This window comes from Diceros bicornis, chromosome 30 (assembly GCF_020826845.1).
Source record: "Diceros bicornis minor isolate mBicDic1 chromosome 30, mDicBic1.mat.cur, whole genome shotgun sequence".
Taxonomy (NCBI): domain Eukaryota; kingdom Metazoa; phylum Chordata; class Mammalia; order Perissodactyla; family Rhinocerotidae; genus Diceros; species Diceros bicornis.
The window spans coordinates 5,374,648-5,399,520 of record NC_080769.1 but is presented as its reverse complement, the minus strand read 5'-3'; the positions used below and the strand labels follow the sequence as shown (position 1 = coordinate 5,399,520).

Sequence of the window (24,873 nt, the reverse complement as noted above, 5' to 3'; positions counted from 1 at the left end):
AAATTGCCTTTTGATTCAGCATATAATGTTGCTGGTATTCAGACTGAGTGACACAATTTGTTCCCCATGAAACTTCAGGTTTCTCCCAGTCTGAGGAAGGGTTCTGGTCATCTACACAGCAGTAGCCCATCATGCATTTTTCTATGAGTAGAGTGATGTCCGTGCAAGTTCAATGTGATTTCCTGGTTAAAACACTAAAAAGAGCTGTGAATGTTTAGAGGGTAAGGATCCAAGAAGTAATTCAGGTGAGCTGTAGACAGACACACAGTGTCATTTTGAGTAATATCCTATGTGGTGGCAAAGGAGGTAAATTTGACATCCTCAAACTGGGAAATGTTCTATGCCTTTTCGTAAGAGCAGTAGCTGGGAAGTTTTTGATTCAGTGATACACAAAGCCCCCAAAGCCCACTTTTGCTGTTTTGGGGGATCATTTCCATAGGTTTACGTTTTCAGGAGATGTTATGGAAGACAGGGTAAAACGTGACAGCTTTTGTTTAAAACACAAACGTTCTTTTTTTTTTTTTTTTAGTGCTAATTTATGTTTTCTTAGCAGTGTAGAGAGTAGGTGATTTTATAATTATTAGTATCTCATTTGATCCCCTGCCTCCATCCTTCCTCCCAGGGTGCAAACGAAGAAAGTTTGCACAGGGTGTTAGCCAAATTCACATAGCTCATAACAGTGGAATCTCTTAGTTTTGAAGGCATAATGTGTGCCTCATTCCTGGGCAATGTCGAAAATATCAAACTCACAAGAACACTATAAGGTTTGTATAGTAATGCACTTTTACAAATGTGGCATTAAAGTTTCTAAACAGGACTCATAAGGCAACATGGTTTTCCACTTATATAACATTCTAGAAATGACAAAGGTGTAAGAACCTAGAAGAGATCAGTTCTTAAGGGTGGGAGGGTTAAGTATAAATGGGCAACATGCGAGTGTTCCTTTGGGGTGATGGAGTGTTTCTCCATCCTGATGGTGATATAACTATGCATTTGTGAAAACTCACAACTACTCTTAAAATAGTATGTGTATATACTAAAAATAATTAATAGAAAATAACAAAACTGTTTTTACGTGGTAGGAGAAAGTTAAACTCTCCTGAACTTTGATTGCTACATGTGCAACTCTTCCTTCCACCACTTTTTGTTGTTTCTTAGGAAGAAGTGGAAGGACTGGGGAAGAAGGACATAAGCCACTATAGAGTTTTCCTGGTCCCAGTCTGAAGTTAGAAAACTCCCTCTAGGTCTACACCTGCCCTCATGTCATTCACATAACTGATGAGAAAGTGATAGGGCTCCCGGCATCCCTCTTTGAGTTGACACCTGGTGTCTTGGGTCACATCCTGGGAATGCGGTGGTCTGAAACATAAAGGTGCATCTAACACATCTCCACGTGGGATCTCCCTGGGTGCATCCTCATCTAATCCTTGGGCATCAGCATCATGTCTTCTCAGAGTGGGTCTTGAGGCCATTTCCAGCTCTTATGTTTGCCATTTCACGCCTACACTGTGCCTTCTTGCTGGGAAGCATGTTTAAATGCAACACCTGTCCCACTCTGGAAATTTTCTCTGTTGTGTTGACCTTTAAATCAAAAGAGCCCATTATTTTACTAGTAAAATGGGTTTATTCAGGAATAGCAGAGGAAGTGCAATTCAGGACATGGAAACTGGTGAGCCATTGGCAGGTAGGGAGAACAGAACAGATGGCCTTGCTGTTATAGAAAGGAGGAAACTGGGAGGGGCTGTTTGGAACAAAAGTCCAGTGAAGAAGAATGAGAGTTCAGGGTGGTGACAGTGGCTGAGTGTGGTGGTTTCTCATTGGCTGAGCTGTTGCTGGGCAAGGAGAAATTCTTCCTCTTGCTAGGGTCTGTAAAGTAAGCTTCTTCCTGTTGGGGAACAGGAGGTACACTTCTTCATGTTCGGGGTCTGCAAGGCATGGTGAGTAGTAGTGCATGAGAGCTCCCTCTTCAGAGATTCCCGACTCCATTTGAAATGAGATTTCCTGTATTTGTTTTCACATTTGCAACCCCGGGTGACCATGAGGTGAGGCAATGGCAGAACCCAGAACCCATGTCATGAGGCACAGGCCCCTGGAACACAATACTCCCCACTGTCACATAAACATCACCTCTGCAGCAACAAGCACGATTTCACAATAGTCTCAATACCACCAACAATGTCAAAAAGAGATGCCCTCCCTTGTCATAGCTCTGGGAGTCCCTCAGGTGTCGGGCTGTACCTAAATCCCTCTTCCTGAGATCTCTGGCACATTCCAACCTGCAGTTTCAGTGGCTCATGCGCTGGCCATGCCCAGCTCCCTCACCTCAGAACCCGCCTCCAGAGTGAGTTTGGAGCCCACCCACCAAGGCCAGTGCTTACTTTTTCTGGAACAGGACTCGCCCTGCAGAGTTCCAGGCTCAAGACCTGTGGGAAATGGTGATCTCAGCCAGACCCTCCACAGGCTAAAGGCCCTGTCCCTTCACATGGCTCCCAGAATGCAATGGGCAGCACACCAAGGGAAACGTGGAAAAGGGCAGGGATTTCCACCTTTCCTGAAGTGTGCAGGTGCAGCAGGTGATGCCCTTTCCTTTATCAGAGGCCACGCCCACTGTTTCTTAAAGAGAAGAGGTGGAAATGAGCCAAGCCAGGTTCCAAAGTGCCCTTGCAACAACTTCCAGTGCTTTCCTGGGTCCCCAAGGTGATGTCTCTGTGGCTAGGAGACCTGGAGTCTCAGGTCCTGAGGCCTCCACCCCCCATCAGTGAATGTTCCAGAGCGGGGCAGTGATCAAGGCCTTAGTGAGGATGGCCCGTGGACCCGTGTGAGGTCTGCGTCCAGGTGAGACCTCAGGGAGTGATGGATCCCAGATCGCGGAGACCACAGTGGAGGACATGGCAGCTGGGTGAGGACGCACAGACCTTTGTTTTCCACGCTGAGCTTCCAGTGGGAAAGCAAAGTGAGGAAGGGGCATGTGGTGAGGGGCGTGTTTCTGGAAGTGATCATAGTAGTGTGAGGGGCTGGAACAGGATGATCACTGCAGCCATTGTGGGCCCTGACTCTCCCCTCTTCAGGGCCTGGGCTGTGTGTCTCTGGGCCACTGTGTTTGAGGGTTTGTGACTTTGGGTGTCTGTGTGTGGGTTTGTGCACATGTATGTCCAGTGAGAAAGACTGTGTGATTTTGTATGTCTGTCTGGGGGGCTACGTGTGTATGTCCTTAAATCTGGAATGCTTTTATTTCACTTGGTGCCTAATTGCCCTAGTAGCACCTCTCTCGCTGTGTTGAATAGAACTGACGTGAGCAGACAAATCCCTGTCTTCTTTCTGATTGTATTAATTGTGTGTTTTATTTTGTCTTTTAAGATCTGTTGACATCCTCAGGGGCCTGTCAGACATAGGGAGACACTGCCTCTCCCAGGGGGACCTAACTCCACGTTGGCAGTGGACAGCTTGTCTGGAGCAGGCCTTTCATGTGCACACCACCCGGTTCAGTGCCCTGTCCCTACAGACCTCCTGATCCACCTCTCACACACCAAGACACTATATCCCCTGCCCTAAACCAACCCAGGGCCAGGTACCAGATGACTAGGGACCATCCCTATGACCCAAACCCTGGTGGAGTTGTTCAAAGTAACCAATCCTTAGCTGCGTCCTCTGCCCTGACTTACATTTCCTATGGGACCCCAAATAAAGGCTGTGGCCTAGGTTTTTGTCTCACTCCTGATTCTGCCTCCTGAGCAAACCTGATGCAGCCCCTGTGACCCTGCCTGGCATGGCATGCCCCCTTATCTTGGGAAATGTTAGTAATAAAAATGTTTCAATGACATTGTCCTGTCCATATTGTCACTTAGTCTCCTCCATAAATTAATATCTCAAGGGTACAAATTGGACACTGATCCTAAGGAGAAAGTGTTCAGATAAGATGGTGGGGCCCCCGTGGGGGACTGAGTGAGGTCTGTGGGAATATAAGTCCACAGAAGAGGTGATGTTTACCGAGGAGCCTGCAGCAGAGGACATGGGCGCTGAGTGAGGAGATACTTACCTTTGGCCCCTCACTGAGCTCACAGTAGAAAAGCAAAGTGACAGAGGGACAATTCATGATGAGGGAGTTTCTGGATGCATTTATAGCAGTGAGAGGGGCTGGAACATCATGACTCCAGCCATTCTGGGCCCTGACTCTGCCATCCAGTCTCCCATTTTGTGTTTTTTGTAGAGATGTACTTTTTGTCCTGTGTGGTGTCAGGAAGGGTGAAATCCCTTCCCCATCTGGAGGAGCTGAGACACACTCTTTGGGGATTGGTTTGGGAGCCAGGAGACACCCTTCTACCAGGTGGGATGGGAGTGAGAACAATTCACTGTGTGAAGACCTGGGCCTGTGATGAGGTCTGTGTGAAGCTTCCATGTGAGTGTGTGTGTGTTTGTCTGTCTGTCTCACTATGAGCCCTGATATTCAAGAAGTATTGGTGTGACAGGCCTTCTGGTTGGTGCTTTGGTGAATAAAGCAGACCAAATGTCCCTGTTTAGTTTAAAGCTGACATTTTAGAAAGAAGATATGTAAGAAAATTATACCATGTGTTTGATGGTGATTGGCCCTAAAGAGTAAAGAAACGTGGGGAGGAGTGCAGAGGGCCTGGGCCCTGTGTGTTTAGGGGGAACATCTGTGTGTCTCTGAGCCATTAACTCTGAGGGTTTTTGAGTTTGTATGTCTCTGCATGTGTCCTACATGTGCCATGACAATGTTTGTGCAATATTTTTTGTCTGTGAGTCTCTGTGTGTATGTCCTTTGACATCTGGAATGGTTTTTTCCCCCATGTTTTTGCCTAATGGCCCTGGTAGCACCTTTCCTACCACGTTGGGTAGAACTGGTGAGAGCTGACATCTCTGTCTTCTCTCTGATCTTAGAGAGAAAGCCTTCAGTCTTTCACCATCAAGAAAGATGTCAGCTGTGGGTTTTCATTGATGCTTTATTTCAGGTTGAGGTAGTTTACTGAGGTCGTTAATCATAGTTTCTTGAGTGTTTTCCTTGTGAAGGGGTGTTGAACTTCATCTAATACTTGTTTGCATCTAATGAGATGATCCTATAGTTTTTGACATTGATTCTATTAATTGTTTCTTTTTTTATTTTAACAATTTTATTTATTTTTTTTTTTCCCCCAAAGCCCCAGTAGATAGTTGTATGTCATAGCTGCACATCCTTCTAGTTGCTGCATGTGGGACGCGGCCTCAGCATGGCCAGAGAAGCGGTGTGTCGGTGCGCGCCCGGGATCCGAACCCGGGCCGCCAGCAGCGGAGCGCGTGCACTTAACCGCTAAGCCATGGGGCCGGCCCTATTAATTGTTTCTTATGTTAATTCACTTTCAGATGGAAAGCCAACATTTCTTTCCTGGGTTAAATCCCACGTGGTCATGTTGTTTTAGGTCATTTTATATATTGCTGGATTCACTGTACTAGTATTTTGTTGGGATTTTTTCACCTATATTATAAATAGGTATTTGTTTATTGTTGTGTAGTATATGGTATAAGATTATCTAATGCTGCATAAAGTATACATCTTTGTGTGTATATATGTTATATATAGGGAAAATACAGAATACAGTAAATACATATTTATATATGACATATATGTATATTATTTGTATATAGTATAGGTAGCATGTATTATAGTATTATACATGATTAGTATATATTATGTATAAGTAGAATATATTATATAATTAACATGTATACTTAGTTTTCTAGTGTGTAGTGTAGTGTTCTACTTTTACAGAATAGCATTACAGTCTGGAGCATTATCAGTCTGGAGCATAGTGTGTATCTTTACCATGTCTGTCCACAGAATTATTCACATAAGCCGTTCACATCTTCCCATGGGAACATAGGGGCACTTCACTGTCTCGATACTCCAAAGCCTGCTTCCCACATCCCCTGTTTGTTTTCTCTACTTCTGAGTGCAACTGAGATGTCAGTCTATTTTTTAGAAATTTTAACTAGTTTATCAGCCTGAGGATTGAAGTGAGGCTCTGTGCTTTGATTTTTATTATGCACAAAGACATGTGTGACTTTCTTATGTACATGCATAATTATGAGCAAGGTTATCCCTGAGTGCTTTCTCCCAAAATGGTGACCTTGGATAAGAAGTTGATGTTGTTCTTCTTGCCAGGCAGCTAGACCACTGGCAATGAGCTAAAAGTCTGTAAAAACATGAACATGAGGTGGACTGTGGGCCAGGGCGTCCTCTAGCATGATGGCCTGGAGGTTGACATCCTGCTGACCCTTGGGTCCCGTCTCTTATCAGGAACGGCCTGGGGAGGGACAGCAGCAGCAGCTCCCCAGTGTTCCCCGTCACATGTGCTGGTGGCACACCACCATTGATGTGAAAATAGGTGCAGGATTTATTTTACGTGAACAAGAAAGCAAAGCACATTTCACAGTGTAAACCATGTGACTTTTGCATGTCAAAAGGAAGAAAAAGTATGTACTTTGAGTTGCTTTTCTTTCATAAATGCTGAAAAATCTTACCAGAAATGAATTACATTGTTATCTACATGAGTGTGGGAAATCTAGACACCAATGCTAGAATTCATGCTAGGATCAGACTTCAGACACACTTTTAAATCTCAGGCTGAGTTTTTGATGCTTGATATTCACAATAAACAATTCATGATAAAGAAAAAATGTGTATAAACCATATTTAATTTTTAATAGCATTGAATAAGAAAAATTCTACTGAGTAAATTTTAAAGATTTAATTGGGTTTATTGAGCAATTCATCAATTGGGCAGCGTCCCGTCTAGCAAGTAGAGAAGAGCTCCAAAGGGCTACAGAAAGGGAAAGGTTTTAAAGGCAGGACAAGGAAGTCATAAACAGAAAAAAGGATTATTTCAGGCAAAGTTACCTCCCTTTGGAGACACAAGGGTCTTATTAGGTGTATTACCTCATCTTCCTTTGGGGGATGGAGAGTGCCCATGTGGCAGATTACCTCTAGGCAGATTACCTAGAAAATCCTAGACCGACCCGTTAGACTACATTCCTGGGGAAGGTTGAAGGTGCAGTTAGGTTGGGTATTAAGACCTGGTTGGGTGATATGGGTCTAGAATGGTGACTCTATTTGGGGCCTGTGGTTTTATTTTTCACAATTTCCCCCTTTTTGATCAGACTCTCAGCTTAACTGAGAGATCTGATCAACATTTAAGGCATTAGCACCACTCTCAGCTACTGCTGTGAAGTTCTCTCAGTTTTTGTTGTTCCTTAGGGTAGTATACAGAAGGCATCACATTTTTGCTTACCCCCTGTGACATTCACACATCAAGGCTTCAGGTTCACAATCTTTAAGTTGGTTATCTCATCATTCCTTTTCAGATGTTCCAGTCATAGGGTGAGCATTTGCTTGGTGGTTAGCAGCTGCAAACATGTATTTAAAGTTTTTGAGACAATACAATGCACCAGGGAGTTTATTATGATTATAATAAGCAGGATAATTATCTGGAGTGCACTTTGGGGCCATGTTCCCCAAGACCCGAACCAATCAAAATCAAATGAGTCAAAGAAAGACCCCAATGAAGGAGTCACCTTTTTATTTATTTGTTTATTTTTGTCTTTTTTTTTTTTTTTTGTGAGGAAGATCAGCCCTGAGCTAACATCCGTGCTAATCCTCCTCTTTTTGCTGAGGAAGACCAGCTCTGCGCTAACATCTATTGCCAATCCTTCTCCTTTTTTTCCCCCAAAACCCCAGTAGATAGTTGTATGTCATAGTTGCACATCCTTCTAGTTGCTATATGTGGGACGCGGCCTCAGCATGGCCGGAGAAGCGGTGCGTCGGTGCGCGCCCGGGATCCAAACCCGGGCCGCCAGCAGCGGAGCACGAGCACTTAACCGCTAAGCCGCAGGGCTGGCCCCTATTTTTATTTATTTATTTTTGCAGGGGAATATTCACTCTATGCTAACATCTGTTGCCAGTCTTCCTCTTTTTTCTTGCTTTTTCCTTACTTCCCTTCAAAGCCCAGTACGTAGTTGTATATAGTTGTATATAGTTGTAAATTCTTCTAGTTCTTCTATGTGACCCACCACCAGAGCATGGCTACTGACAGACAAGTAGTGTGGTTCCGTGCCTGGGAACTGAACTCGGGCCACTGAAGTGGAGCATGCCAAACTTTAACTGCTGTGCCATCAGGGCTGCCTCAAGGATTTACCTTAAAAAGCCGAGTGGCTTGCTCAGTGATCTTATGTAATTGAGTTTCAACTTCCCCAGAAGTGTTAATTCAGGTGCAGCTGGTGGTGTTGGCCACAGCACAGACACCGCCTTGCTCAGCTAAAAGATAATCACGGGCTGTCCTGTTACTAGAACAACTTTGGCCATAGAGTCTAAGGATCTTTGTTGGGCAGCCCTTGTCTTAGCAATGGATTTTGTGATATCTTCAAGAGTTAAGGAGAAGTTTTGTGGTTATATTCTAATTTACATTTACTCGTAACCAGGGGAGTATGGTCCTGTCAAAGGAAGTGAGTTCTGAGTTCTGAATGCCTCCTGGTATGTCCTTTCTAACTCAATGATGTAAATTCAGAGGAGTCAACCAGTGAGATGTCTTAGTTCACTTTTTAAAAGTTAGGGGCTCAGTTAGATAACCTAAGAGGCCTTGCCCAGTTATGTGCCAGCCATCCAGGCATTCATACACCTGAGGAGAATGGTAACCACTACAGACAAAGATAAATCCTGTGAGGGCACAAACCACTCTCACTAAAGTGGCATTGTTAATGGATTCATTCACAGGGAGTGTTTCGTTTGCCCATATAAGCCAGGGGTCAGTTAGATTTTCTCCTAGCCTGAAATAACAAGGTGTTCTATATTCCAGAGGTTACCCTTCTTAGTGATGGCTGGGGGGATATGGATGATGGCATTTTCTTTCCAGGCCCATGCCAAGAAAGAAAGAAATAAGGGTTTATGTTTAGCTAAAGTAGGAAGTCTTGATCTGACATCTTAGGAAGATGCAGTCTACATCCATGTCAGCTACTTCTCTTCCTTGTCAGTTTGATTGGAGGTCTCCAGCATCTGTCAGGACCACATGTCAGGTGGAGCCTTCTTCAGCTGTGAGGGGTCTATCCAAGGAACAAGCCCCTGAAGTTTTGCTGTTATCTGCTTAGTGAGGAGGACCTGGGATAATTTCCTCCAAGGGTAAATAAGAGCAGTCTTTATTCTTTTTTTTTTTTTTTTTCTGAGGAAGATCAGCCCTGAGCTAACATCCGTGCTAATCCTCCTCTTTTTGCTGAGGAAGACTGGCCCTGAGCTAACATCTATTGCCAATCCTCCTCCTTTTTTTTTTTTCCCCCCTTTTTCTCCCCAAAGCCCCAGTAGATATTTGTATGTCATAGTTGCACATCCTGCTAGTTGCTGTATGTGGGATGTGGCCTCAGCATGGCCGGACAAGCGGTGCATTGGTGCGTGCCCGGGATCCGAAACCAGGCCGCCAGTAGTGGAGCGTGCACACTTAAACGCTAAGCCACGGGGCCGGACCCTGAGCAGTCTTTATTCTTACCCGTTCATTTTTATGATCTTAGTTATTAGAAATTTGTACTTGTCAAAAAGTCCTTTCCTTGAATTTCCTTGAAGATGAAGCCCTTTTGCAGGAACACTTTTGTAAAAGCATCAGAGTAAAATAGTAACTCTCTGTAAATGACAAAAGAGTTTAAAATGCCTCTGGTTAAAGATCTGATGAGAGTTCATTATAATAGGATTGACAAGGAAAATTGGTTATTTTTGTAACATACAACATTTTAAGATAATAACTGGAATTTTGACTGATAACATTATACCCAAGACATATCAGATTTTCAGGAATTTCACATAATTTCTGGGACACTTTGGACATATACCTATGAAGACACAGCATAAAGAAGGCTTAGTACTACTTCTTGTTTGGCAATGCTTCCCATGTAATTTAACATATCAAATTACACCTAGTTAGTTTAACATCTCCCTTTGTATAAGGAGAGAGAATAAATCCTTTGAGATGTTTTAGGGGCCTTCTGGAAAAACCCAAAGTGAGGTCAAAGTCAAAAAGACTTCATTTAGAACTTGATTTTTAGGAAGTTTGTCAGAAATATCAAAATTTTTTAGATATTGCCTAAATAGGATTACAGATCATTATGAAACAATACTTAATTATCTATTTGACCAAAGTGACAATAAAAGATTTTAAAGGCAAATACAGTAGTTTACATAGTCATGAGCAAAATTTAGCTCTTTTACTACTGAGAGCATTGGGTTTAAGTAATCAAAGACCTAATGCAGACAATGTGGAACATAGGTGATTGTTTTGAGAAGACACCAGATCTTTGTTTTTTATTCCCTCTAGACAGATTACTTAAAAAGGTAAAGAAACTCACCTTTTATAATCTCTGATTATTGAGAGTAGATCAGTAGTTCAAGAAAACTTTGCTCTTTATTTTATTTTATTGTTTTCTCTTTTTTTGTGAGGAAGATCAGCCCTGAGCTAACATCCATGCCAATCCTCCTCTTTTTGCTGAGAAAGACTGGCCCTGAGCTAACATCTATTGCCAATCCTCCTCCTTTTTTTTCCCTTTTTCTCCCCAAAGCCCCAGTAGATAGTTGTATGTCATAGTTGCACATCCTTCTAGTTGCTGTATGTGGGATGCAGCCTCAGCATGGCCGGAGAAGCGGTGCATGGGTGCGCACCCGGGATCTGAACCCGGGCCGCCAGCAGCAGAGCACGCGCACTTAACCGCTAAGCCACGGAGCCGGCCCCGAAAACTTTGTTCTTTTAGCAGAGAAAACTACACACTAATTTTGCACCAGCTTAATCTGATATTAAAACTCATTTATTTAATTAAATTTATTTAAATCTTACCCAGCCCTGACCACACAAAAAATTCATTATCTTTAGTAGTTTTAATTACATATTTAGAATTTTTCACCCTTAGAAACATTTAATTTCTGGTGAAAGCTGAGAAGCAAGCACTGCACGTAGCGACTTCGCCCCTGGAGACCCTCCGCGTAGCCCTGCGCCTGCAGCCTTGCTTAAGTGTCTCCCCAGATTGCGCAGTGACACAGGGAGGGCCATCCCGGGCAATCATGACTCAGTCTCAAGGGTGTGTATGGGGAGGAGCCATGGTCGGGGCAGTCCCCAGTGTCTCCTTTCTCCTCGGGGGCACCCATTGTCTCCTGAGTTTTCCAAATGTTTGGGGAGGAGAGTCTCAAATCCATGACCCTCTCCCCCCTGCCTAGCTCTTCCTAGGACTGAAAAAAATCCCTAAATTTTAAGATTCCTCCCCACATTCCCAAGGCCAACTTCCATTCTCCGATTCATAGCGTCACGATCAACTCTTCATCCTCTCTGGTGCGTTTCAAACAGACTCAATATTTTAACTGTTTATCATTCTTCCCCAGAGCCATGGATGGCTCTTTTTTATAGATTATATTTGTCATTGGATGTTTTACATGAGAGGAAAGCAGAGAATAATCACTTTGAACTATGTTGAATGAAATCCTATGCGTCTCCCCCCAGGATCCTTCTGGGCACAGACGTCCTCTGGGAAGTCCTTTGGGTGGAGGTTCTTCTTGAGAAACTTCCTGGGTCATCTGTCCTGTCAGCACTGCCCCTCCCTGGGTTGATGACCTAGAAAAGATTTATTCACTTATTTAAATCTCAATTTTTGAATAAGGGTAAATATATTTAATCAATAGAACTTGGAAGACAGTATGAAATGTTACGAACAGACAACAAAGAGGAGAATTTCAGAAAAAAATAAAATATTCCTATGTTACTTTCCATTTGTTAAGAATATTTACTGCACTTTCTTCCCCTGAATGTGTGTAGTAGGTTTCTGAGGTCTGTTCTTTACTTTTGGATGTTTTCAAATGAAATTCCAGGACTTAGACATGCAGACCACGAGTATTCAAGTGTGATTTCTTGTCATGGAAATAAATAATCATTAACTGACATCTTTTTTCCTTAAAGTAATAGATGTTTGGGTTTTTCTGCTTGAACTAGTAAAAGTGCCTTACAATATTCTTCTTTCCTTTCTGTTTAAAGAATGAGTTTAAGTGATTTTGCTGGATTGTTCAAACACTGGGTTTGTGTCATTTAAAACCACAATGAGGTTCCAAAGCATCTCCAGTAGGACGAGAGGTCCACAGTCAGAGACCCAGGCTAAGGCCCCCTTGGGCCTGCAAAGAGAAGGACTTGAAGGCCCAGTTGTTCTTCCTGGGGAGCCTCCCCCTGCAGGTGTCCTACCTGCTCACACCCCGCATGGAAGGAGCCTCTATACTGAGAGGAGCTGCAGAGCCCTGGAAAGCTGGGGGTGCACGTGCTCATGGGGGTGGGGAGTGATGCCCTTTCTGAGGTTGTGGTCCTGGTTCCTTAGGCCTGGACATTTTAAATGTTATGTTTGAGTTTTGCATCCACACTGTAGATGCACTGAGAGTGTCATTTGTGCACCTTGAGAAAGTCTGAAGACCAGGTGTTCTGTCCTGTGGACAGAGGGTTTATGAATTTGGGAGTTCATTTGGGTCAGAACCTGAAACTGAATCCAACTGAGCGTGTCCTCACTGTGAGAATGGAAGCCTGGGGGAGGCAGTGCTTCCATGCTCACAGGAGAGGGGAGGGCGTGTGGAGCTCCCGGAGTTCACTCCTGTGGCTGCTCAGGTGCCCCACCCTCCTCCACCAGGTGCAAAGCACTCTAGGGGTTACATCTCAACTGGGAGTGTTTACACCCTAAGTTTGGGAATATGGGCAACTTTCTGAGTGTGGGTTTTCCTCCTGAACTGTGGGCAAGCAGTCTGCTTCTTTGAGCTGATTCAAATGTTTGTGCGTCTGTCCTTGGATTCCTTTGTCAGTTGAGGATTGCAGCCTTTTGATTCTATACTTGGGGTTTTAAAATGTACGTTGATTGAGAGATGGGATGTGAGTAAAGCAAGAAAATTGTGGAAAGAAATAGAATTTTTGTTCTATTTAGGCAAGAGAACCTCAAGATGTGAGATGGATGTATTTAAGTTCTCAGGTGCTTTTTCCAATATTAAGTCAGTTTTTGTGTGTCTTTGTCCCTAGAAAACTTTGACACTTAAAAGGCTATACTATTCCTAAGGCAAATGAATTCCTATTTTAACGGATGTGAAGAAAAAGCGCTTGAATTTCTATTTTCATTGATATGAGGAAACAGGTCAAAGCTTATGTAGATCTTTGGAATTCCTAGGTTATTTCAGGGCTTAATTACAAACCCATAATGTCGTATAATACATTACTCCTTCCTGAAAATATCCCCAGTGTGCAATGTAGTGGAGGGACAAACGATACTGCTCCTTGTCCTTTTAGAATGGGATTTCTAAATTTTTGACGTTTAAGTTTTATGTTTATTACTGTTTAAAGGATTAAATCTTGGAATGGCTTCCTATGTAGAAAAGTTAAAATTAAATTAATATTGAAATGTAAAAGTTAATTTAAAATAATGATCAACCATAGGAAAATATGTGTATATAAATTTCTCTGCTTATTTTAAATAATGCATGGGAAGGTTAAAAATATTCCTAAGAGGAAACTAACTTAAGAAGACTCCCTGCCTGCGTATCCTGCCCCACTCCTCTGCTCTCACTCCAGCCCCCCTCAAATGACCAGTTTTGATCACTGCTTCATCATCCTGTTAGTGTTTCTCTGTATAAAAAACAAACCAGTGCAAATGCCTATTTTTCTTACCCCTGTTTATTCATGTAATGAGTGGCCAGGGTCTACATATTTGATGTTTGACTTCTGAAAACTTAAGCCTCACCCTTCCCTTTTCCCCTAGGCCTTCTTATCTGATCAGGCTGATAAGAAAGCATAGACTTTAAGGACAACAATACACATTCATACATGATGGAGCTCAGTGGAGAGTTCCTGCTCTTCATCCCTTAATTGGGACATGCCCTGATGAAGAACCTAACCCAAGTGTCACCACAGCTAACCAAACATCAGGCAGTCATCACACTATGGGCCAAAAATTGACCTCATTGGCATATGTTCACAAACTCTTGGATGATTGTCTAAAAGATGCCCCTTTGTCATAAAAGAAATCTGGGAACCTTCTGACTCAGAGATACCCAAAATATAAATCATGGTAACCCTTGTCTGTACATTACTAGGTCCACAATACAAAGACTCACCAGGATACTCGTTATCCATGTTGGAGTTCTGACACTACTGGTAGTAACTATGACACCTCTCAGAGGATACAGTGCCCTGCTCTCCAACAAGGCATTCAACAAAAGTTTCACCTCCCGTATGATACAGTCTCAGGCTCGTAGAGCACCATACTGGCTTATTGAAGTCAGTTGGATGAGAGATGTCCTGTTTCAGTCATTGGTGTGAATTGTAATGCGTCTTTCTTCATCTTTTTTTGAAAGACTTTGTTTTTTTTAGAGCAGTTTTAGGTTGACATAAAAATTGATCAGGGGCCGGCCAAGTGGCGCAAGTGGTTAAGTGCGCGCGCGTGCTCTGCTGCAGCAGCCCGGGGTTTGGCGGTTCAGATCCCGGGCGCGCACCGTTGCACCGCTCGTTAGGCCATGCTGTGATGACGTCCCATATAAAGTGGAGGAAGATGGGCATGGATGTTAGCCCAGGGCCAGTCTTCCTCAGCAAAAAAGAGGAGGATTGGCAGATGTTAGCACAGGGCTGGTCTTCCTCACAAAAAAAAAAAAAAATTGATCAGAACTTGCAGAGTTCCCACATAATCCTTCTCTCTGCATCCACACAGTTTGCATTCTTTTTCACGTTTTGTGTTGCTGTGGTCCATTTGTTACAATTTCCAAACCCATATTGATGCATCACAGTGCACAGTGTACATTAGCATTGACTCTTTGTGTTATACGCTGTATGTGTTTTGGCAAATGTCTAATAACATGTGTCCATCATTTCTATATCATAGAGTGTAGTTTCACTTCCCCTAAAAATACTCTGTGCTCCACCTATTGATTCATCCCTCCCTCCAACCGTCAAATCCTTCACAACTAAAGATCTCTTGAGTTGCTTATACTTTTGACTTTTCTAGAATGTCATATTTTTAGAATCTTACACTACATAGCCCTGTCACATTGGCTTCTTTCATTTAGCAATATAATTTTAAGATTCCTCCGTGTGTTTTCATGGGTTGATACCTCATTTATTTTTATCACTGAACAGTATTTCATCATATGGATACACCACTGACTCTTGAAGCACATCTTGCTTAAAACTCGAACTCTTGCCAATTATGAATAAAGTGCCTATAAACATTCATGTGTAAGTTTTGTGTGAACATAGGTTTCAATTCAGTTGGAAAAATACCAAGGAGTGTGATTGTTGGATCTTACTCTATGTGGTAACAGTGTATTTTGTTTTCAAAGACAGTTCCTGTCTTCCATTGTAGGGGTACCAAATTCCATTTCCATCAGCAATGAATGAGGATTACTTATAGCTTCAAATCTTCACCAATATTTGGTGTTCTCAGTGTTATGTGTTTTACCCATTTAATAAGTGTTTAATTATACCTCATTGTTGTTTTATTTGCAATTTCCCAATGACATTTATGTGGAGCATGTTTTCATGTTGCTTATTTCCCACTGGTGTATCTTCTTCAGTGAGCTCTCTGTTCAGATCTTTTGCCCTTGTTTTAACTGGGTTGTTTCTCTTCTGACTGTTGAGTTTTAATTGTTCTTTGGATATTTCAGATGCCAATCTTTTATTTGATAAGTGTTTTACAAAGATTTTCTCTTGCTCTGTGAATTTTGTTTTTATTCTCTTCACACTGTCTTTCTCAGAGGAGTTTTTCATGTTAATGCAGTAAAATTTTTGTGTACCTTACTTTTAGGTTTTGTATGTAAAAAATTCATCTCCAAACCCAAGGTCATCCAGATTTTCTCCTATGTTATCTTCTAGGAGTTTATTCCTTTGGTGTTTTAGATTTAGATCTGTGATATGTTTTTTTTTAAAGATTTTATTTATTTATTTTTTCCCCCCAAAGCCCCAGTAGATAGTTGTATGTCATAGCTGCACATCCTTCTAGTTGCTGTATGTGGGACTTGGCCTCAGGGTGGACGGAGAAGTGGTGCCTCGGTGCGCACCTGGGATCCGAACCCGGGCCACCAGCATCGGAGCGCGTGCACTTAACCACCAAGCCACGGGGCCGGCCCTGTGATATGTTTTGACTTAATTTTTGTGAAAGGTGTAAGACCCGTGTCTACATTTGTTTTTGTGTGTGTATGTGTGTGTGTATGTGTGTGCATGTGGATATCCATTATTTCCATCACTATTTGTTTTTTAAAAGACTTTCCTTTTCATTTGAATTGCCTTTCTTTCTTTGTGAAAGATCACTTGACTGATATTTGTGTGAGTCTATAAGGAAAGTAATTGACTCACATATTCTTCAACCTTGCTGTACTCTCTTAATAATTCTAGGAGTTACTTCTGTTGTGATTGCTTTCAGAGGCTTCACAGAGATAATTATGCCATATGGAACAAATGTTATAAATTTAGTTACAAGATTTGTAAAGATGTTTTTTCTTAAGAAGTGAAAGTTCCCCTCTGTACTATTTTATCATCATAAATGGATGTTGGATTTTATCAAATCCTTTTTGATTTTCATTTCCCCCTCCTTTCCCTTCTGATATTAGTAATTTGTCTTCCATCTTTTCTTTGTTATCTTGACTAGATGTTTATCAATTTTATTAGTCTTGTCAAAGAACAAGCATTTTGTTTTGATTTTCTCTGTTGATTTCCACAACATTGATTTCTTTTCTAATTTTTATTATCTGTTGTATTGTATTTACCTTGGGTTCAATTTGCTTCTCTTTTTATTGTTTCCTAAGGTAGATGCTTACATTGTTGATTATAGATCTTTGTTTTTCCCAGTGTATTTGTTTGATGCCATAAATTTCCCTCTCGGCCTTGCTTTTTGCTGCATCCATGAACCTTTGGTATGTTGTGTTTTCATTGCATTTAGTTCAAAATAATTCCTTATTTCTCTTGAGACTTCTTGTTTGATCCTATGTATTATTTAGAAGCATGTTGTTGAATCTCCACATATATGGTGATTTTCCAACTATGTTACTATTAGTGACTTCTAGATGAATGCTTATGTGTTGTGAGAGTGTATTTTGTATGATTTCTGATCTTTCACATTTATTAAGGTGTGGTTTATGTCCCAGAATGTGATTTGTCTTGGTGAATGTTCCATGTGAACTTGAGAAGAATGTATATTCTGCTGTTGCTGTATGAAGTATTCCATAGATTACAATGAAATCCAGTTGTTTCGTAGTGCTGTTCAGTTCACCTCTACTTTCCTCATTTCCTGCCTGCTGGAATTTATAATTTGTGATAAGGGGTTTTGAATTTACACCTATTGTATAGGATTCATTTATTTTTCCTTGAATTCTATCAGTCTTGCCTCATGTTTTTTGCCCTCTGTTGTTATTCACATACAATAAGGGATTACTGTGCCATTTTGGAGAATAGACCCCTTTATCACTATCTAATGCCCCTCTCTATTGCTGAATTTTCCTTGGTTTGAAATCTGCATTGTCTCTAATTCATATGCCTATGGCAGCTTTCTTTTGATTAGTGTCTGCATGGTCTGTTTTTCTCCATCCCTTTACCCTTCATCTGTGTCTTTATACTTAAAGTGAGTTTCTTGTAGACAAGATATAATTATATTTTTTGAAATCTGGTATTACTGTCTTTCAATCGTATCAAGACCATTGATGGTTAAAGTAGTTATTGGTACAGTTGGATTAATATTTACCAAACCTTTGACTGTTTTCCATTTTTGCCCTTGTTTGTTTCTTTTTGTCTTCCACCTTTTTTCTGCTTTCTCTGGCTGAAATTGAGCATTTACTCTGATTGTTTTTTCTCTTCTCTTAGCATATCAGTTACACATTTTTTTAAAAAAATATGTTTTGTAGTGGTTGCCCTTGTAGTTTTCATCATACATTTATGACTAAGCCGCTTCCTCTGCTAAGTAACACTATACTGATTCACCATTGTGCAAGTACCTCTTAACACAGTATTCCCAATATCTCCTTCCCTGTCCCTTGTCACAATGCTGTCATTTATTTCACATGTCCGTCAACCTCTCATTACCAAATACATGGTTGCTAATATTATTTTAAACAGTTTCACCTGTTATATTAATTATAAGAACTATAAAGGATATTTTACCTTCATTTTTTTCTTTTTCTAATCCTCTATGTTTATCATTTACATTTTTTCTGATAAATTTTTGAACATTTCATTTAAAGTAGGTGTATTCATGACAAATTTCCACAATTTTTGTCTCAGAAAGTACTTACTTCTCCTTTATTTGAAGGATAGTTTTGCATGACAGAGAATTCTAGGATAGGGTTTTTTTTTTCCCAAAACTTCAAATATTTCTCTTTGTTCTTGCTTGCATGGCTTTTGAAAAGAAGTCCAATTTAATTCAACTCTTTGTTTCTTTATACACAAGATGTGTTTCTTCTCTGGCATTTCTCAATATATTCTCTGTCTTTGATTTTTCTGTAGTTTGAATGTGATCTCCTTAGGTGTGCACTGTTGCAGTTTATCATGTTTAGAGTTTTCTGAGCTTCCCTGATGTACAGTTTGGTGGCTATCATTAATTTTAGGATATTTTGGTGATCATTATTTCAGTTCTTCCTTCTGTTTCTTTCTCTTTCTTTTCCTTCAGGTATTCCCAGTATGTATATTTTAAACCTTCCATTAAAGAGAGTTGTCCTAGGCTTTACAAATTGTGTTCTGTCTTTTTGGTTCTTCTGGCCTTTGCATTAGACTCCCGTGAAATAGATATTTTGTTTATTACAGGCCTTGCTAAGAACAGAATATCTGGTGTATATTTCAAAATGCCATCTTTTGTTTCTCTTTCCCAATTATGGAGACACTGGTTTGCCCTGTGACCTCAAGGATCTCATGGGTCTAAGAAGAGTTGTTCATTTAAACTTTGTTCATTTTCTTCATGTGAGATCAAGAATGACAGCTATTAAGTTCCTTAAGTATGGGATCAGAAGTTGACAGGGCATCATCAAGAGTGTCTGGTCAAGAAACACTTCCTCTTGAAGTTGGGTAGTGGAGATTTTATGTTCTTTTGGAGGAAAGCACTGTTAAATCCTTCACATATTTTATAAACGTGGGGAAATTGACCATCAATCCTTTGTGGACATCAGTGACCTCCTTTGTACTCTGCAGCTCTTAACCTGCCCCTCAAGACCAGCAGGCTTCAGGGTACACAGCTTTTGACCAGAAAGAGCTCTTATGGCATGTTATTATCTCACTGTGTTCTAAAAATTGGTGGGAAGTAGTTTTGAGACACATGAGTATAGAGATTTTATGGTCTGAGTTGTCATGCCTTCTTCCTTGTGCCTGAGCTCTAAGTTCCAAATAATTTTGTAGCCCCATCAAATCATACAGAGAGAGAAAGGAAGAACTGAGCCTATGATAAATATTATACAAGTTAAAAGCAATGCTTCACCACCAGAATATTTACATTCAGCCAGCTGCCTCCGATTACTTGTAATGGCCTGGAATACTTTAGGACAATGTGGCCATCTGGGCTTTATTAAAGGTTTGACTTCTGTAGGCCTCCTGGACTCTCTCGTGATAGGACTAGACAAAAAAGCTTCCAGTTCCTCACAGTGTTTTTATTCATTGACACCTCCTGCAGATTTGACCCTCTGCCTCATGGAGTACTGTAACTGGTGGGTAAGAAGGAAGAAGATGAAAGAATTTTTCTCACAAGGAATCATTGGTCTTAAAATGATAATATTCATGTGTATAGCATTTCTTTCTTTTTCCAACATGCTCTGGACACTGCCATTACAGAGAAATATGATGTAATGTGATCACTGTAAAAATGTGTAAATAATTTCCATCTCGTCATAATGCTGTTAAATTGGTGAGGAAATGTGTACATAAAAACAGTGAGTTTTTGAAGACCACAAAAGAGAATAAATGTTTGGAGATGACAGAATCACATGTAACTTTCCTACAAATGGAGTATAGACCCCCACAGTAAGACTGTGCTGTCAGTCTTATGTATCCTACTCTGCACATATTTGTGATGTTTTAGGACTCAGTGGCCATTGAGGATGTGGCTGTGAACTTCACCCCAGAGGAGTGGGCTTTGCTGGATCCTTCACAGAAGAAACTCTACAGAGATGTGATGTGGGAAACCTTCAGGATCCTGGCCTCAATAGGTAAGAATGAGGACATTCCTTCCCTTCATCAAGTAGAGAAGAAGTGTTTCTTGCCCATCAACATTGTTCCAAGATTTAGAATTTGAAAGGGGGAACGTTGGTTTATAAATTATAAATGGTCATAACTCATCATAGATTTACAGAAATCTACAAATTTTTCTATAATTTCTAATATTTTAGAATCAACTTTCTGGGTCTGCATTTCAGGAAAAGCATGGGAAGATCATATTGAAAATCAGTACAAAAACCAGAGAAGAAAACTAAGGTGAGTCACACTCAGAATAGAAATCAATGTCTCATGTGAGACTCCAGGTAAGTTATGAAATTTTAAAAAGAAGCAAACCAAACAACCCTTGCTTCAAATTTAGTTATTCTTAGAAAATTTTCACCAAATATACTTTCTGAAATGTGATGTAGGGGTTCAGTTTTTGCAAAATAGTTCACTTGGAAACAATATTAATTAACCCTATATATGAATATCACTGTTTGGATAATAGCAGGGGTGAAGTCCTCTTGCAGAGCATTCAGTATATTCAATCACTGAGAATTCAGACAAGGCAGAGAACCTAAGCTTTTCCTATAAATCACAATAAATATAACAAATATAAAATCATTAATAAATCATTAATAATGTGCGTCTCATTTTATATAGAAATCATATGGTAGAGAGGCTCTGTGTAATTGAAGAGGGTAGTCAATGTGGAGAAAATTTCAGCCTTATTCCAAATCTCAATCTCAAGAAGAAAACTACAGGAGTTAAACCATGCAAATGCAGTGCATGTGGAAAAGTCTTCGTGCATCATTCATCCCTTAATAGGCCTGTTCTATGTCACACTGAACACAAAACATATGACTATCAAAAATATGGAGAGAAGCCATATAAATGTATGGAATGTGGGAAAGACTTCACATTTCCCAGTTCTCTTCGAATGCATGAAAGGACTCATACTGGTGAGAAACCCTATGAATGTAAAAAATGCAGTAAAGCATTCACTTATTCTAGTTCTCTTCGAAAACATGAAAGAAGTCACACTGGAGAGAAACCTTTTGAATGTAAGGAATGTGGGAAAGCCTTCACTTTTCCCAGTTCTCTTCAAATACATGAAAGAACTCATACTAGAGAGAAACCTTATGAATGTAAAAAATGCAATAAAGCATTCATTACTCCCAGTTATCTTCGAGTACATGAAAGAATTCATACTGGAGAGAAGCCCTTTGAATGTAAAATATGTGGTAAAGCCTTCAGGTTTTCCAATAATGTTCATGAACATGAAAGAACTCATACTGGAGAGAAGACATATGAATGTAAAAGATGCAGTAAAGCATTCATTACTCTCAGTGATCTTCGAAAACATGAAAGAATTCATACTGGAGAGAAACCTTTTGAATGTAAAATATGTGGTAAAGCCTTCAGGTTTTCTAATAATGTTCATGTACATGAAAGAACTCACACTGGAGAGAAACCCTATGAATGTAAAAAATGTAGTAAAGCATTTACTTCTTCCACTTCTCTTCAAATACATGAACGAATTCATACTGGAGAAAAACCCTATGAATGTAAGGAATGTGGGAAAGCATTCATTTCTCACAGATCGCTTCGAAAACATGAAAGAAGTCACAGTGGAGAGAAACCGTATGAATGCAAGGAAAGTGGGAAAGACTTTATTTCTCATGAAAACTTTCAAGGATGTGGGAAATGCACACCAGAAGAAAAACTATGTAAATGTAAAGAATGTTTGAAAGACTTTTATTATCCTAGTTCTTTCTAAAGGCATGAAAGGACTGACTTGATAAAAACCTCTTGAATGTAAACAGTGTGCAAAAGATTTCAATTGGCCTAGATCCTTCTATGTAAAACTCTCACCAAAAAGAAATATAAATATAAATTACATGAGAAAGTTTGATGGAAATTAATTTGTATATAATGTTCTAGAAAACCTTCAACATGAAAGAGTTGTTATAAAAGTTGTGAATATATTTTGCTTACCAAGCCTTTTTCTTAAAGTGCAACTTTGAATTGTGGATTTCTATTAATTACTTTCAGAAAGGAATATTGAGGTGAGATAATTCTGCAAGTCATCCTTTGTCAATAGTACATAAAGATTAGTAGGAAGTGCTTTTTTCTTGAATCAGTTAATAATATTTTCTCTTTAATTTTTTATAATGTTTTAATAGTTCTGTGTTAAGAGACCATTGAAAAATTATAGTTTGTATTTGTTGGGATTTCCTTATTGGCCTTGTATTGCAGATCCTGGATAGGCCTAATCCAATGTGTATATTGTACCTTTCTTAGAGAAAGCTCCTTTTTTGGGGTGGTGGGTAGAGGAGCCTGTTTTTATTTTCTATAGTATTAAACAGTTGGAATAAATTTTTGTGTATGCCAAGTTTATCAAGGAGTATAATTTCCTGTGAATTCATACTTGGGGCTTTGCTCTTTGTCCTTCCTTCTGACTGATATTTGGTGAATTGACTTTGAATTAAGTATGGGCCTGTGATAGGGCAACTAAATCGAGAGCTGGACATGTCACCCTGTATTGTGTTATGTCAATGAAGGTAATGTTAAGAACTAGATCTTTAAGAATCCACCCCCTTTATGGTTCCATGTTGGAATTCACCAATAGCCTCACCTGCATGAGATTTGGAAGGCAGAAGCAAAGAAGGTATTAGGCAGATTTTGAAGCCACCATAGAAAGAGAGAGACAGTTACATAGTAGCTTTGAGGACACCATCTTCCATGCCATTTTCTGGGCTGGTTCTTTGTCCTTCTAGTCAAGAGCATCTTGAAAACCACCAATAACTGTTTGATTTCCATTTTCTTGCAGGGGTATTTTCCAGTGATGTTTTCACAAGTTTCACATAAAAGATCCGTGAGAGTTAAGATTTTTCTGTAAGGCCTCTTGTGTCCACTAGGAAGCTAATTCAGACTCTAGTGTTTGGGAGTATTCTCTGATTCCCCTTTTCTCTAGATAATATCTATATAAGGCCTAATTTGAATGGGAAGCACTTTATGCTGTTAATAGTGCTAGTGAGCCTGTTTCCTGATTCACCATGACATCTACAATGGGGCATAAAAAGAAGGACCTGGGAGTTTGTTTCTCTGCTGCATTGTGCAGTGGCTGCCTTGACCCAGTTCTTCCACGTGAGAACAATCACCTTTCTCATGTCAGGAAGACTGTGTGTGTTTCCTGTTACTTGTAGCTGAATGTATTCCCTCAATATGTTTTCAATAATGTTTGATTGTATGTCATTAAAACTATGTGCATTTCCTTGTGAAAGGAATGCTTCTGTAGTTGTTTCATTGATATATTTTATCAGCTGTTCCAATCCATCGTATGCTAGCTAATAAATATTATTTTTTTCATTTTGTCAAAGAGTATACTAAAATCCATTTTAATTATGGATTTTCAGATATACATTGCAATGTTCTTCATTTAATCATACATTATGAGTCAATTTTATCATGTGCATACAAATACAGGTGTTTTTTTCCTCAGGAAAACTATTTTTTATTCTTTTGTACTTATAATTTTTGTCATGAAACTAATTTCTCATTCATTCTTAACCCAAAACATAACAATCATGGTTTTTTCATTGCCCTCTTGCCAGTGACCTGGAGGATTGCACCTCTAGTCAAAGAGAGAGGTGTAATGAATTCTAGTAAGAATGACCACAGACCATAAAGGACTGTGAGGTGTAACAGTGACAGGGTGCTCAGAAGGACTTCTTACAAGATTTTGGCATGTCTTTATTGATTAGATTGCTATTCAAGGAAGCAGGTCATTTTCTGTATTGAATGATGTGAGGAGGCAAACAATGCTATTTTCGGTAAACTCTTTTTTGGTAAACGTAATCATTGTTTTCTAAAAGGCAAAAACAATGAAGTGGAGCTAAAGTTAATTTGTAAGAGTTCTAGTCATTTTAGTAAGAAGCAGAGAAACTTAGTCATTTTTATCATTTGGAGTTTTATCTTTTACCATTTTTACTGGGATGGTTACTAAATAATTTTAGTTTTGCCTTGGTAACTGTGTACCTTTGATGAAGGTGTGTTATATTTTCTCTTCAGCAGGATGAGACTTGGTGTCACAGTGACTGCAGGCAGCTCCCAGTCCTCTGGAACAGATTTCACCTTTTCTACTTATCAAAACACTGATGTATTTCCTACTACATATTAGACACAGTTTGCCATAAAGTATCTCAGTTAAAATACATCAGTTCACTTCTTAGTATACTACATAATGTTTTTAATATCTCCTCTATGACTCAACTGAGGCCTGTGAGCTTAGGTAAATTGTGAGACAATACAAACGGAGCAAGGCAGAGAGACAGGACCACTATGCCAGTCAAGCCTTTCTTTCTTGGAGACTATACCCTTGATGCTACTGTTTCAACATCCCTCCCATGCCATGCAATACAGAGTCAACGTACCCAATTTAGCGGAAATAAGGTACAGTAGGATTTGGATATAGTGACATGAAACAAGTCCTTGCAGTCCTGATGCTTGTATGTTTGTAGGAAAAGAAAGATGATTAACAAATACTACATGTTGTTTATAAGATAGAGATAAGGGCTTTGAAGAAAAGCAAAATACAACATTGAGCTAATAGGGAGGCTGAGGTGTGTACCTGTCTTTTCTATGGGGTAGGAGTGAGTGAGGATGTCATTGTTATCTGGGACTCAAG

At 40.1% G+C, this 24,873-nt stretch overlaps 1 protein-coding gene across 5 annotated transcripts in view; it reads left to right on the top strand.

The window, feature by feature from the left end:
- Positions 1 to 23,529, top strand: part of LOC131394552 (zinc finger protein 709-like) — a 442,972-nt gene extending 419,443 nt beyond the window's left edge. For 4 of the 5 annotated variants that reach the window (XM_058525945.1, XM_058525944.1, XM_058525940.1 and 1 more), the window contains 3 exons: positions 20,068 to 20,194; positions 20,375 to 20,459; positions 20,847 to 23,529. In XM_058525945.1, coding sequence (XP_058381928.1) covers positions 20,068 to 20,194; positions 20,375 to 20,459; positions 20,847 to 21,963 — 1,329 coding nt within the window. In that variant the 3' untranslated portion in view covers positions 21,964 to 23,529. The remainder of the gene's footprint in view (positions 1 to 20,067; positions 20,195 to 20,374; positions 20,460 to 20,846) is intronic. The other variant, XM_058525942.1, reaches the window with a different exon arrangement.
- Positions 23,530 to 24,873: the final 1,344 nt, after the last annotated feature.